Source organism: Otolemur garnettii, unplaced genomic scaffold (assembly GCF_000181295.1).
Source record: "Otolemur garnettii isolate 467f Iridium unplaced genomic scaffold, OtoGar3 scaffold00021, whole genome shotgun sequence".
NCBI classification, from domain to species: Eukaryota; Metazoa; Chordata; class Mammalia; order Primates; family Galagidae; genus Otolemur; species Otolemur garnettii.
Window position 1 is genome coordinate 17,832,514 of NW_003852416.1, and position 14,883 is coordinate 17,847,396.

The 14,883-nt window shown below is 47.7% G+C and overlaps 2 protein-coding genes across 7 annotated transcripts in view; both read right to left on the reverse strand.

The window, feature by feature from the left end:
- Positions 1 to 1,119, reverse strand: part of WBP1L (WW domain binding protein 1 like) — a 79,557-nt gene extending 78,438 nt beyond the window's left edge. Inside the window, exon 1 of the mRNA XM_003787212.3 lies at positions 889 to 1,119. Coding sequence (XP_003787260.1) covers positions 889 to 978 — 90 coding nt within the window. The 5' untranslated portion in view covers positions 979 to 1,119. The remainder of the gene's footprint in view (positions 1 to 888) is intronic.
- A 7,264-nt stretch (positions 1,120 to 8,383) lies between these two features.
- SFXN2 (sideroflexin 2) overlaps positions 8,384 to 14,883 on the reverse strand; it is a 23,968-nt gene continuing 17,468 nt past the window's right edge. For 3 of the 6 annotated variants that reach the window (XM_012803604.2, XM_023511788.1, XM_023511786.1), the window contains 5 exons: positions 13,241 to 13,301; positions 12,792 to 12,858; positions 12,104 to 12,153; positions 11,755 to 11,804; positions 9,170 to 10,086 (listed from right to left, as the gene is read on the reverse strand). In XM_012803604.2, the coding sequence (XP_012659058.1) occupies positions 9,885 to 10,086; positions 11,755 to 11,804; positions 12,104 to 12,153; positions 12,792 to 12,858; positions 13,241 to 13,301 (430 nt within the window). In that variant the 3' untranslated portion in view covers positions 9,170 to 9,884. Of the gene's footprint in view, positions 10,087 to 11,754; positions 11,805 to 12,103; positions 12,154 to 12,791; positions 12,859 to 13,240; positions 13,302 to 14,883 lie in introns of all 6 variants that reach the window. The other 3 variants (XR_002772624.1, XM_023511787.1, XR_002772623.1) reach the window with 3 other exon arrangements.

Below are 14,883 nucleotides of genomic sequence, written 5' to 3' on the forward strand. Positions count from 1 at the left end.
GAAAAGAGAATGGTAAAGCCTTGCCAAATGCAAGGAAGGAGGGTTGATTCCCCCCCACCACTGTACCCCACCCAATTTGGCACCAGAAGTAACACTCCCATTAGGGTTTCGAAATGCCAGCTGGAGCTAGAATCAGCACGAGCAAGCTTCTCTGACTGGATAAAGAGCAAGCCACCCAGCAAGAAAAGCTAGGATGCTCCATTTGCCGCCCATATTGGCATCGGAAACACCCTTTGCTTAAAAACCCTGAGTTGGCTCAGACTGGCATCAGTGATTTGCTTGCTCTCCCAGGCCAGCCAACCTAACAGCAAGAGCTCCTTACAGCTCAGTGTGCTCCTTCTCATGAGGGGTTCCACTCTACTTCATCGAACCGGACTTCCAAGATCTTGCCTCCAACAACCTGCTTCCAATGGCGCCATGCCTTACACCATTAAAAAATGGGACAAAGATGCCCTCAGAACTTTCCTCCGTCCAGCACAAAATAAACATCCTCTCAGGATATTTCTCAGTCTCACGCACGAGCTCAATATCCTGTGCACCCCTACACAAGCAGACCTATATCCTGCATTGCTACTCAGACGCCTGCTCCACACGCCCAGTTTACCGCCACCATCCACTCGCAGTCAACGCAGCCCACCTAACTTCCCCGCCATCTCAAAGGCCCCTCACTCGCTCAGCACCACGCCTCATCTACCTGCAGGATACCAAAGCCGTCACAGGTGTCCCCCAGCTACACACCAACGCGCCCTCAGAGTCTGTCCGCGCTAGGCACGGGCGGCCCTCTTGGGACCCCTCACCTCTCCGAAGCCACACTCCTTCAGCCCCTCCACACAGACCCCGACACCTCCCCAGGTCCCCAGCCTGGCCCGGACGCCTCCTCCCCCTTACCTGCGGGGGTTCAGCCCTGGCTGACAAGGGACCGGGCAGCGCCCGGAGGAGCAGGAGCGCCACGCCACCCAGAAGCCTTCTCCTCTCCATCCCCCTCCTGCTCCTGCTCCTCCGCCACGGCGCCGCCACCTCCCTCCTCCTCCCGCTCCTCCTCTGCCCTCTTCTTCCTTCTTCCCTTCTTTTCCTGTTTGACTCTCCCCTCCTGCTTCCGGCTCTACTCCACCCCGCCCCTGCAAAGCACCCTCCCAGACGCAGGGGAGAGTCTCCAGTTCCAGCGTCTCATTGGCTCCTGCCCTACGTCCATTGACCAACAGAGCTGTCGATCAAACCCAGGTCCCGCCCCCTCATGAAAACCCCAGCAATCCAGCCAATGAAAAGTAGGAGGAAGCCGGGCCATCTTGAGTGCTGCGAGGCGGTGTGAGAGGCGTCCCAGAATCCCGCAGAGAGTGGCGGAAGTAGATCCAGTAGAGGGCGGGGTCACCAGGAAGGCGTTATGAGAACTGCATTTCAGATGCATCCATCTTGATTGTGGCGGAAATACTAGGTTTCTATAGTTTAGTAATTAAAAAAAAAAGGCGACATGGTGACTCTAAAGGGTGCTGGAAAATAAATTTATTTCTGGAAGGTAACAAAGCTCTCCTAAAGAGTAAAACAATGTTAATCTAAAAACCTTATGTGTTTTATCTTGATGCACAGTGCTACTACCAAGGCCCCTTTCCTGGTCTCAACCTGCCCAAGCAGTAGCTTAGGTCTATTTTAATTCCCTATGAGATAGTACTTTATCTAAGGCATGCGTTGTCACTGTCAAGTTTCAGGGACAAAACTCTACTGAAAGTGTGGGTATGAAACCCACACTTTCCAGCCTCCATTGTTTTAAATCTATATTCTTTTCTTCAGACTAAATAAAAGTGGCCTCCCAGCTGCTCTAGCGAATTGCCAGTTTTTCCCCCTCAATTCCTTCCACCCACCACGGTAGCAGTACTGCACCACATAAAACCAAATGTTATGTTTTGTTTGGTTGGTTTTTTTTTTTTTAGAGACAGAGTCTCACCTTGTGGCCCTCAGTAGAGAGCTGTGGCATCACAAGCTCACAGCAACCTCTAGCTCTTGGGCTTAGGCGATTCTGTTGCCTCAGCTGCCCGACTAGCTGGGACTATAGGCGCCCACCACAATGCCCAATTATTTTTGTTGTTTTTGCAGTTTGGCCCGGTCTGGATTCGAACCTGCCATCCTCGGTTTATGGGGCTGGTGCCCTACTCACTGAACCACAGGCCCCGCCCCCAAACCAAATGTTATGGCTCAACCCCCCCCCCTTTTTTTTGGCTTCCCCTTTTTTTTTTTTTTTTTATTGAATAGTAACTGTGTACATTAATGCACTTCTGGGATACAGTGTGGGGTTTTCACAAACAATCCGAAACACTTCCATCAAACTGATTAACATAGCCTTCACGTAATTTTCTTAGTTATTGTGTTAAAACATTCATATTCTACTCATAGAAAGTTCACTTGTACCCTTGTAAGATGAACCACAGAAGTGAACCCTCAAACCCCCCTCCCTCCATCCATTCCCCCCTCCCTCCCCCTTCCCCGTATCCTTAGGTTATTATTATTAGGTTATAGCTTTCATATGGCTTCCCGTCTTTTAAACACTTAAATTAACTACGAGATATATAGTCCAAACCTCTCAATACAGTGCTCTTTTGATACAGAACATGTGGCGCCCCAGCCAGCTTAGTGGAGCTGGGGTTGGTGCAGACTGGCTGCCTCCGCCTTGGCCATGTTGATGCGGTGGCAGCAAGCAGAGGAACCAGCAGGCCGGAGGGTAGGCAGGGCCCCTCCTGCCCCATACCATCTCTCCCTACCCCACCCCCGCCCCAGAAGGCTCCAGTAACTGGAGGGGCCAGGCAACCGCTGGGGAGACACCAGCACCTTAGGTTTCCCTCCTCTCGCACTTACAGATGAACAGGGAACCCCCCATTTCCTAGGCCTGGTCAATTTTTTTCCTAGGCCTGTTCAATTTCATGTACATTTCCTAGGCCTGGGAACAAAAGGGATTGTAGCCATTCATTTGTGAAGGACACAACCCAGGCCTGTCCCAGACATGGTAAATGTAACTAGGGAGCACCCCATGTGACTTTATATATATCCCTAGCCAGTGGTTCTCAACCTGTGGGTGTGACCTCTTTGTAACAATTAAAATACATCCTGCATATGAGATATTTACATTACAATTCATAACAGTAGCAAAATTATAGTTATGAAGTAGCAACAAAAATAATTTTGTGGTTGAGGGGGTCACCACAACATAAAGAACTGTATTACAGGGTTGGGCATTAGGAGGCATTAGGAAGGTTGAGAACCACTGCAAGAGCCAGGAGACAGAGAGAGGTTTTCCCTCCCTGCCAGGAGCTTTGGTGTTTTTGTATTCTTTTCTGTAAAGAAATCCTATCTTACCACTGATCAGTGGTCCGGAGATTCATTCTTGGAATCACCAAGACCAAGAACCTATTGAAGACAAAACTCCAGTATCACTTTATGACCTGGTCCCTATCCACTTCTTTTTTTTTTTTTTAGACAGGAGCCTCAAGCTGTCCCCCTGGGTAGAGTGCCGTGGCATCTCAGCTCACTGCAACCTCCAACTCCTGGGCTCAAGCGAGTCTCCTGCCTCAGCCTCCCAAGTAGCTGGGACCACAGGCGCACACCACAGTGCCCAGCTATTTTTTAGTTGCAGCCGTCATTGTTGTTTGGCAGGCCTGGGCTGGACTCGAACCCGCCACCTTAGGTGTACGTGGCTGGCGCCTTAGCCATTTGAGCCACAGGCACCGAGCCATCCACTTCTCTTCATCTCACCTCCAACCACTACATTTTCCCATACTGTCACTTATACAGAACACTTAAAAAAATGCCCAGTAGGCTCAGCACCTGTAGCTCGGTGGTTAGGGCACTGGCCACATACACCAAGGCTAGTTGGTTGGAACCCAGCCTGAGCCTTCTAAACAATAACAACTACTACAAAAGAAAAATACCTACAGTGCATCTTACAAGGATACACATGAAATTTACTAGGTGTAGAATATAAATGTCTTAACCCAATAACAAAGAAAATGCCGTAAAGGCTATGTTAACCAGTTTGATGAAAACATTTCAAACTGTATATAAAACCACCATATCGTACCCCATGATTGCATTAATGTACACAGTTATGATTTAATTAAAAAAGAAAGAAAGAAAAATAGCTAGGGCAGACACCTGTAGTCCCAGCTACTTGGGAGGCTGAGGCAAGAGAATGGCTTAAGCCAAAGAGTTGGAGGCTGCTGTGAGCTGTGACACCTCAACACTCTACCGAGGGTGACATAGTAAGATTCTGTCTCAATAAAAAAAAAAAGGAAGAAATGCCCAATAACTTTATTCATGCATTACACAGACAGTTCCCTGTTTAGAAACTCTTAGCCCCTATCCCGTTTTTTCTGATTCATAAAGCACTTAAATCTCCTGTCTAATTTGCAGCTTTTTGTACCAGACACTAAGTCTTTTTCTTTTCCTATAGTATACATCCTGTACAGGGTTCAACCATGAGCTCAATCAATGTTGGTAAAATAAATGAAAAAAATGAAGACTGGTGGCAAGCCAGTAGCAGCCAGTTTCCTCTCAGTAACCTACCAAAGTGTTTTACAGCCTGACCCAATCCAGCCCACAGCTGAGCCCAGAGGGAGCTGTTCTGGGCTTAAATGTTGGCAAAATGAGAAATGGATAAGAGTGAAGAAATCTTTTTTACCTTTGCTTAAGAATGCCCACAGTTCTGCCACTATCTGGGTGATTTTCACCAGTGTGCTATGAGAGGATGTTAGGTATGCCACGAAATTTTTAAAGATCATTCATTAAATTTTTTTCTGAAAGAAGTTCAAAGCACAGTAAGTTATTTTTTTTAACTCCTTTTTTTTTTTTGAGCAACATAATTTAAGTGTGCCTCGGAAGTTTAACTATAGGTTCAAGTGTGCCATGAGATAAAAAAGTTGAAAAACACTGCTCTGTCTTGATCCTGCTTTCCCAAGTAATACAAAAGGTGGCAAGTAGTTTTGCCAATGTCTACTTTTCAGAAATTGATCCATCCCACAGATCAAGCTCTTTAAGGGAGAAGCAAAGATTGAGTACGAGGCAAGAAAGAAATTATTTTTACAGCAGTCTCTCAATGCTGGCTTTAAGAAGTTACAATAGAGCCTATAGTCCCAGCTACTTGGGAGGCTGAGGCAAGAGAATCGCTTAAGCCTAGGAGTTGGAGGTTACTGTGAGCTGTGACACCTCAGCACTCTACCAAGGACAATAAAGTGAGACTCTGTCTCTACCAAAAAAAAAAAAAAAAAGAAGTTACAATAGAAAGGCCAGGTTTCATCATCATTAGGAAAACCCAATTTCATTTGGCAAATTTTGCCCCAACTTTCCTTTCTCCTTTTCCCTATTTCAAACTGAGCTACTGGAGAGGACAAACACTGAACTCTATGCAGTCTGGATTAGCACTTCCCACACCAAGGCCATCTAGTAACTCTGCCTCTTATTCTGTTGCAGGAAACGGACGCAGACAGAAGACTCCAGGTACCAGTTGGAAGAGGAATCGGCTATATTCTCCAGCTGGTAGACAGGGGGACTAGTGTCCTAAAAACTGGGCCTCCCCCCCCCCACACTTAATCTCTTGCCTTTCTTTTATACATTTTTAGGGCTTTGGTGCACATGAAAGTTGTGAAGGATGTGATAGTCATGACAGACATGAAAGTCTTGGAACTCCTATTGGCCGGCGCCCTTGATACTGGGCCGGCGGGCTACTTGTCCTCAAAGGCGTCAGAAGGTTAAGCAAGTTACAAAGTTACTAACTAGGCCCAGCACATACCAAGGGAAGGGCATACAGATAACAGAGTCATCTGCTGCAGTAGAGGTAGGATTGTTACTGACTGGCTAATGCCTATACAGAGGGACTTGGACAGATCTTTAGCTCTGCTTTTACTCTCTTGCCTCAATTCGACACCCCACAGGAATCAACTCAGAGAAAGGAGAGAGATGCTACTAAATAGGACTGATATGCAGTTTGAGTGAACATTTTTCTTTAGCTGCAGCATCTTTCTGTCACCCAGGCTGGAGTGTAGTGGTTACATCTTAAATCATTGTAACTTGGCACTCCTGGGCTCAAGCAATCATCCTGCCTCAGCCTCTTTTTTTTTTTGAGATAGAGTCTCACTTGTCACCCTCAACAGAGTACCACAGCACACAGCAACCTCTAACTCTTGGGCTCAAGTGATCCTCTTGTCTTAACCTTCTGAGTAGCTGGGACTACAGGCATCTGCCACAACACCTGGCTATTTTTTCCCCCGAGACAGAGCCTCAAGCTGACGCCCTGGGTAGAGTGCTGTGGCATCACAGCTCATAGCAACCTCCAACTTCTGGGTTCAAGTGCCCACCACAACATCCGGCTATTTTTTGGTTGCAGTCGTCATTGTTGTTTAGCAGGCCCGGGCTGGATTCAAACCTACCAGCTCAGGTGTATGTGGCTGGCACCTTAGCCGCTTGAGCCACAGGTGCCAAGCCCTGGCTATTTTTAAAGACAGGGGTCTCGCTGTGGCTCAGGCTGGTCTCAAACCTGTGATCTCAGGCAATCCACCTGCGTCGGCCTTCCAGAGTGCTGGGATTATAGGTGTGAGCCATCTCACCCAGCCTGCCTCAGCCTCTTGAGTAGCTGGGACTGTAAACCACCATGCCTGGTTAATTATACATATATGTATATATATGCATATATGTATATATATGCATATATGCATTGTTTGTTTGTTTGTTTGCACCTTTTGGCCAGGGCTGGGTTTGAACCTGCCACCTCCAGCATATGGGGCCAGCACCTTACTCCTTTGAGCCACAGGCGCTGCCCATAATTTTTTTTTTTGAGTAAGAGTCTCGCTTTGTCATTCTTGGTAGAGTACCATGGCATCATAGCTCACAGCAACCTCAACTCCTGGGCTCAGGTGATCCTCTTGTCTCAGCCTCCCAAGTAACTGGGACTACAGGCACTCGCCTAGCTATTTTCATTTTATTTTTTTGCAGTTTTTAGCTGGGGCTGGGTTTGAACCTGGCCACCTCCAGCATATGGGGCCAGCACTCTACTCCTTTGAGCCACAGGCACTGCCCTCGCCTGGCTGTTCTTTAGAGATGGGGTCTTGGTCTGGCTCAGGCTAGGCTCCAACTCCTGGACTCAAGCAATCCACCCATCTTGGCCTCCCAGAGTGCTATGAATATAGGTGTGACCCACCACACCCCACCCCCTGGCTAATTTTTTGGTAGAGATGAGATCTCATTCTTGCTTGGGCTGGTCTCAAATTCCTGAGCTTAGGCTCAGGCCTGTGGCTCAAGTGGCTAAGGCACCAGCCACATACACCTGATCTGGTGGGTTCGAATCCAGCCCAGGCCCACCAAACAATGATTGCTGCAACCAAAAAATAGCCAGGCGTTGTGGTGGGGACCTGTAGTCCCAGCTACGTGGGAGGCAGAGGCAGAGGAATTCCTGAGCCCAGGAATTAGAAGTTGCTGTGAGCTGTGATGCCACAGCTCTCTACCCAGGGGGTGGGAAATGAACAATGGCCACCAGGCATCAAAGTTCCCCTCATCCTTGTGATACCCTCTGATATACCAAGGCCAAAGTGAGACCAGATCCTACTTTCCATCCAGGCTTTATTAACATAGTTTGTAGACAGTTCTTTTGTGCTCTTACGATATATTCAATCCACATTTGAACAGGGCCAGCAAATCCTACCAGACAAAAGTGATATGCACATTGATCCCAGATAAACCATAATAGTCCTCCAAAGAGTTTGAGAAAGCACCTTGGGCAGCCAAGCTGGGGAAGGCAAGTGGCTGTACTTTGCTGAGTATCCTTTAGGGCTCTCTTTGGTCCTGGTTGATTTCCTCTAATAAAGGTCCCCAAATAAAACTTCCCTTTCCTATTCAGTACATACCAATCTTTGGTGTTTAACCTAATGAGCTGAGGAAGGGAGGCAGCCAGGAAATGATACCCTGTAAAATGTGTGGTTAATGCCTACATAGATCCTCTTCACTCAGTTAGCGGATTTATCTTTTAAAACAAAAATATGGGGGCGGCACCTGTGGCTCAAGGAGTAGGGTGCTGGCCCCATATGCCAGAGGTGGCGGGTTCAAACCCAGCCCCAGCCAAAAAAAAAGAGAAAAGAAAGAAAGAAAATGAATACAACAAAAATATGAGGTAGTAGGGAAGAGAACATCTACTATTATAGGGAAGATCTCAAGAACAGATTCAGGCTCGGCACCTATGGCTCAAGTGGCTAAGGCACCAGCCACGTACACCTAAGATGGCAAGTTCAAATCCAGCCCGGGCCCACTAAACAACAATGGCTGCAACCAAAAAATAGCCAGGCGTTGTGGAGGGGGCCTGTGGTCCCAGCTACTTGGGAGGCTGAGGCAGGAGACTCACTTGAACCCAGGAGTTGGAGGTTGCTGTGAGCTGTGATGCCATGGCACTCTGCCCAGGGGGACAGCTTGAGGCTCTGTCTCAAAAAAAAAAATAGAATAGATTCAGACATGATTGAAAGGACCATGTAACTCCTCTGCTGCCTTGTAGTATCCTTTTTTTTTTTTTAGCACTAACAACTCCTGAGTGTCTGGTAAGTTTAGCAGCACTCCCAGAGAAGTCGTCTGACCAGAGGGCAACGAGAAGGAGGATGGGGAAGGGTGGAGATGAGCCCCAAGGAGACACAGGCACCTTTCCTCCTTCTCTCCCTGAGAAAGGCTAGAACTGCACGGGTACAAGGTCCATAGCTTGGCAGACAAGGGACAGAAGAGGGAAGACCAGAAGAAGCTTCTCTTCATCCCCAAACCTGGGCAGAACCAAGATCCTAAAGATTTCCTAATTTTTCCAAATGATTTATATGAGTGTCTCTCCCAGGTTACCAGCAACTTCTCCTTGAGAGGGCCTCAGATTCTGGTCTCAAATAGGGGCTAAGGAATAGGCAGATAGAAAACTTTGGGTTTTGCTCCCTTTGTTCATTTTTATCCCCTGGAGTCCAGCCAACAAACCAGGTACCTGGTGAAAGCATGAAGCCTCCTCCCACCCCTCTCCCCAATTCACCCTGGCCTTCAGGCCTTGTTGGCAAAGAGGAATGAGGGCACAAGTGTGCACAGCAGCTATGGAAGAGTTGATGAATATGGCATAGACTGGTCCTTTCTGGGGTGACGCACTTAGAGACCCTTATTAAAGTAGACATAAGGCACAGATTCTCCATACTTGGCCTTGATAGTATCTTGGAGCTCTGGTTCCAGGTAGAAAACTGACAATTCACTGAAAAGACAGAAGGGGGTTAAAGTATGCCATGTGGGACAAGCAGCAAATTACTCTCAGACACTATCCAACTTAAATGCCACCTCCAAGAAGTTCTTCCTGATTTTTTTCAGCCAGAATCATTTTTAGCCTCTGTAGTCTATGTTACTCAGGCCTGACTTCATTCTCCTTGGGCTAAGATTCTTGGTTCCAACTTCTGTCTTCTCCACAATATTGTAAGCACAGGGACACAGGAGATGTCTAGCAGATGACCACTGAACTAGTATGGAACCAGAATACCAAGGAAGGGGAGACTGGCACCTTCTCAATATAAACTCAAGCTACACCTATCTCCTGGGGCCAATATCCCACCATCCCCCCAACTCCAACATGTGTCCCTTCTCCTTTCCACCATCCCTTCTCCCTGAACATCCCCTTTGGAAATGGAGATGTCCAAGTAGTCAACCCTCTGGCAAATATGAGCCAGAAGTACCTGACCCCTTAATTCAGTTTTAAAAACCAGATCCAGCCAGGGGAGAGCCTCCTAATAATCCAGTCAACTTGTTACCTCACCTTCTCTCTGAGGCAGCTCTTGCTCTACTAGGAGGAAGCAGCCTCTTTCCTGCTCCTGGCTTCTCCCACCCCTTGGTTTTGGTTTGCCATTCACCCAGGGTTAAGAGGCCCAGAGTTTAGCTTGATGGACACTTGTCCTTGGACAAATGCTGCCCTTCCTGCCTCCTCCCTCTTTCCTTCTGGAGAGGAGGCAGGTCAGGGAGAGCAGAGGCAGGGTGTTCAATGAAACAAAGTTAGGAACAAACAGCTGATACCATCTCTGTGGGAAGAGCCCACATGCCACTGGCACCATGAAGATGAGACTGTAAGAAAGGAGAAACCACAGCATTAGGGGACATCATCCCACTGGCCTGCCCACATCCCACCCTCAAGGGAAGGTAGAGCTGCCCATGCACCTGACCTGCCTTCTCAGCTGGCCTACATCCTCTCCTCTGAGTGCCAGGATACTCATTCTGGCACAGGGATAAAATCAGTCTCCTCCCCACTCCCACATCCCCACCCCCCCATCACATAGTTCAAGCAGATGAGGAAGACAAAAGTGGCTGGGGAGGGTGAGCAGCAGACCTAAAGACCACAAGCACCGCTGGTCTTAGGGAAAGGAGGAAGGTCTGGCTCCTTCACTCATTGAACACTTGGGCTGTCCAAGCACAGTGAAAAGCCATTTCCCAAACTTCACAGTGCATACAAATAACTTCAGGAGCTTGTGAAATACCCGTGCTGACTGAGTAGGTCTGGGAAGGCTTCAGAGTCTTTACTTCTAACAAGTTCTCAGATGATGCTGATGATGCTGGCCAGGACCAAGTTTAGGATGTAAGATCTTACAGGATTTGGGAATCTAATAGACCTGGCGTGGCATCCCAGCTTTGCCACTTACTAGCTGTGCAACCTTGAGCAAGTTACTTCTGAGCTAGCAGAGGGAGGACAACAGTGCCTTCTTTCTAAGGTTATTAAGAGAATTAAATGAGATGATATATGTAAAGCACCCAGCCCATCCATGGTAACTCACTTAGCAGAAGTTTGTACAGCAGACTGTTAGGCTCTTTAAGATCAAATCTCAGCTCCAGCAATTAATTACCAGCTATCTGCCCCTGAACAAGCTTCTTAACCTCTCTAAACCTCATTCTCATCATTTATAAAAAAAAAAAAAAAAAAGATAATAGTATATACAGCTTTAGAGCTGAGAGAATTAATTGAAATTGTAGCCATACAGCATTAGCTCAGGAGGGTCACACAGAGAAAACATCCAGTCAATGAAGGTGTTAGTGTTGCTATCTTCAGTTCCATGCCCTTGCAAAGCATGACTAATGCTAGGACATGTCCAAATCAATAGCAAGAACCTATGAATGATACTGTTATGGTGGCATTTTCCTCCTGTGCAAGGCTGGGACACTTAACAGTCTCAGTCAAAGCTGTGTCTCATTATTCTTGTTCCTTTTCGAAAACTGCTCCAGAATTCTTGTTTTTGTTGTTCTTTGAGACAGAGTTTTATTATGTTGCCCTTGGTAGAGTGCCATGGCATCACAGCTCACAGCAACCTCAAACTCTTGGGCTTAAGCAATTCTCTTGCCTCAGCCTCCCAAGTAGCTGGGACTACAGGTGCCCAACACAATTTCCAGCTATTTTTTTTTTTTTGGTGTAGTTGTCATTGTCATTTGGCAGGCCCGGGCTGGATTCGAACCCACCAGCTCTGGTGTATGTGGTTGGCGCCTTAGCCACTTGAGCTACAGGTGCCAAGCCAGCTTGGCCACTTTTTTTTCTTTTTTGCCGTTTTTGGCCGGGGCTGGGCTTGAACCCGCTACCTCCGGCATATGGGACCAGCACCCTACCCTTTTGAGCCACAGGCACCACCCAGCTTGGCCACTTTTAAAGTCAGTAAAGGAGTACATGTTCTTCTATATGAGCTAGACAAGGAAATGGATCTTGGGTACCCCAGTCACCAAGAACCCAAACCAACAAAACACAATACTCACAAGCACCCCGACAGCATGACCTGCAATGGGGCATGCAGGGCCTTGACTTTCTGCACAAAAACAAAAGAGAGACCCACATGGGACTTTACTTTAAGGAGAACCTCATGCTGTCCTGACATGGAGCAACCAGCTAGAAGAACCCACAGGCAAGGGACCTCTAGGCCCTGAAGGGGAGGAGAAGGGGGCGCTGTCCCTGCTCTCTGCAAGCAGACAGCCAGGAGGGATGGGGTCTACTTGAAAGGGTTGATGGCTTGGTGGTTAGAGGGAAAGGTGGGGATTCATGAGTCCCCAGACACAGATATGGTGGGGGCACGCTGGGCAGGGAAGATGCAAAGAAAACCCCACCTACCTGCATGAAGTGCAGCTTCTCCAGCCTCTCCATGATTACTGGCAGTAAGACTAGAAGAGAGCATGGGAGAAGCAGAGGGAGGGCTGAAGACTTTCCCTAGGACTCCTGAAGTCAGATTGGGGATGAATGATTCCCCCTCCTTCCCCAGAAGCTACACTTGGGAGAAGAACTGAAGATCTGTGTAGGCACAGCCACCCTCAGCCCCTGTCCCCCAAGTTCCAGTGGAACTATGCTTCTCAACCTGTACACCTGCAGTAACGGGAGAATATGTGCTGCTAGATTCAAAGTGTCCTTCTTCATACTCAAAAACATCTTTGAGGGCTCATACGAATGAATTTGGCATATTATGCTGCAATATGCCCTTACTGGAAGCACACCAGGGCAGGGAATTTATTATCTCTACCACTGTCTTCCTAGCACCTTGCTCCGTGTCTAGCACACTAAGCAATGGGACTTAATAAGTATTAGTCAAATGGAAATAACGTTTCCCCCCAAATCTCTGATTGATATTCTAGAAACTAGTGTGGGTCTCCTAAGCTCCTAAGCTCACACTAAGCATTCAAGCAAAGCAGTTTGAAAAGCATAGTTGTAGAGGCTGGGGTACCACCCTTCACCAAGTATGTGTGTGGTTGAGGCTTCCACCCCATGTTCCAGGATCCCCCAGGAAGAGAAGGTTTCTCCTTCTTACTCATGCCAGGAGCTGCCATGGTGATTCGAGATATAACCACTTGGGTGATGCCTATGGCCGCAGCTCTCTGAGGGCAGAAAAAAATTAGTTGTGAGGAATGACTTATCCAGCACACATAGGCTGCTCTGGAGGACTGAATCAGGGTCATTGCTAAGTCTGAGATAATGATGGGAAAGGGATGAACCTTCCAGGAGCTCAGTGACCTCACTTGTCCCTCTACCCACTACCTAGACTTTTATGGCTTCAGGACCAGAAAGGATAAAGAAGGGATATAGGAGGCTCACTCTGAACAGAGCAGCACAGGGAAAAAGTGATAGGGAATGAAGATGGAGGGATGGAGAAGCTTCTCAGACCTATAATGGCAACAAGGCATGCTCTGATCATTAAAGAGGGGATAGGGTCTAAGAGGGAATTCCTTCCTCCCACCCCAAAGGGAGGCCTTTGCTCACCCGGGAATGACCAATCTCACTGTGATTTCTGTCCTTCACGCAGATGCCCTGGATGATTTCCCTAAACACAGATAGGAGTTGCTGGACTTAGGAAAGGGTTGCTAGAACCCTGCCAGTCATGTGACACATGAGGGGACCAACACAGGGCACTGAAGCTCCAGGACAGTGGTTCTCAACCTTCCTAATGGTGCAACCCTTTAATACAGTTCCTCATGTCGTAGTGACCCCCAACCATAAAATTACTTTTGTTTCTACTTCATAACTGTAATGTTGCTACTGTTATGAATCATAATGTAAATATCTGATATGCAGGATGGTCTTAGGTGACCCTTGTGAAAGGGTCATTTGACCCCCAAAGGGGTCGCAACCCACAGGTTGAGAACTGCTGCTCTAGGAAGACACCTCTCTCTACTCCAATGAGTAACATCTCAAGAGTGCTCTAGGGCAGTGGGTGACAGAGCTGGCCCTGGGCTAGATTGCCTGGCTTTAATCCTGAAACTACAGGGTTGGTGTGTGACCTTAAGCACAGTCCTGAACCTTTCCAAAGCCCAGTTTTCCTCATCTGCAAATCCTGGAACCTACTTCATAGGTGATGATTATATGAGATTATGCCTGCAAAGTGCTGAGTTTATCACCTCATGCAGAGCGACCTACGTGACTACTCCACAAATAGTCTTTGTTCTACCTACTCTTCTCAGCCAGTTCTTTTCTTTTCTTTCTTTCTTTTTTTTTTGAGGCAGAATCTCACTTTGTCACCCTCTGTAGAGTGCCATAGCGTCACAGCTCATAGCAACCTCAAACTTTTGGACTTAAGCAATTCTCTTCCCTCACTCTCCTAAGTAGCTAGGACTATAGGCGCCCACCACAAAGCTGGGCTATTTTTAGAGACAGGGTCTCCCTCTAGCTCAGTCTGGTCTCGAACTGTGAGCTCAGGCAATCCTCCCACATCAGCCTCCCAGAGTGCTGGGATTACAGATGTGAGCCACCATGCCCAGCCTCATTTTTTTTTCTTTTTAAGAGACAGAGTGTCACTCTGTTGCTCACAGTAGAGAGCTGTGACATCACAGCTCACAGCACCTCCAGCTCTTAGGCTTAGGCAATTCTCTTGCCTCAGCCTCCCCACCACCCTGAGTATATAGGGCTGGCGCCCTACCCACTGAGCTACAGGTGCTGCCCTTTTTAAAAAAATTTTTTTTTGAGACAGAGTCTCACTCTGTCAGCCTCAGTAGAGTTATATGGCATCATAGCTCACAGCAACCTCAAATTCTTAGGCCCAAGCAATCCTCTTGCCTCAGCATCCTGAGTAACTGGGATTACAGGCACCCAGCGAAATACCTGGCTAGTTTTTCTATTTTTAGTAGAGAGGGGGCCTCATTCTTGCACCCGCCTTGGTGCTAGGATTACAGGCCTGAACCACTGTGCCCAGCCCTCAGGCCAGTTCTTGACAACACTCAATCCAAGACCCACTACAGGGCTGGGACTTGTTCATCTGTTGGGTAAGAGCCACTGGATCAGGGAAGGAAAGAGGAGAGGAGTGATGTATACACAGTGTGCATGGCTTTTCCAGCAGTGCTCTTTTTTTTTTTTTTTTTTGAGAGAGAGCCTCAAGCTGTCCCCCTGGGTAGAGTGCTGTGACATCACAG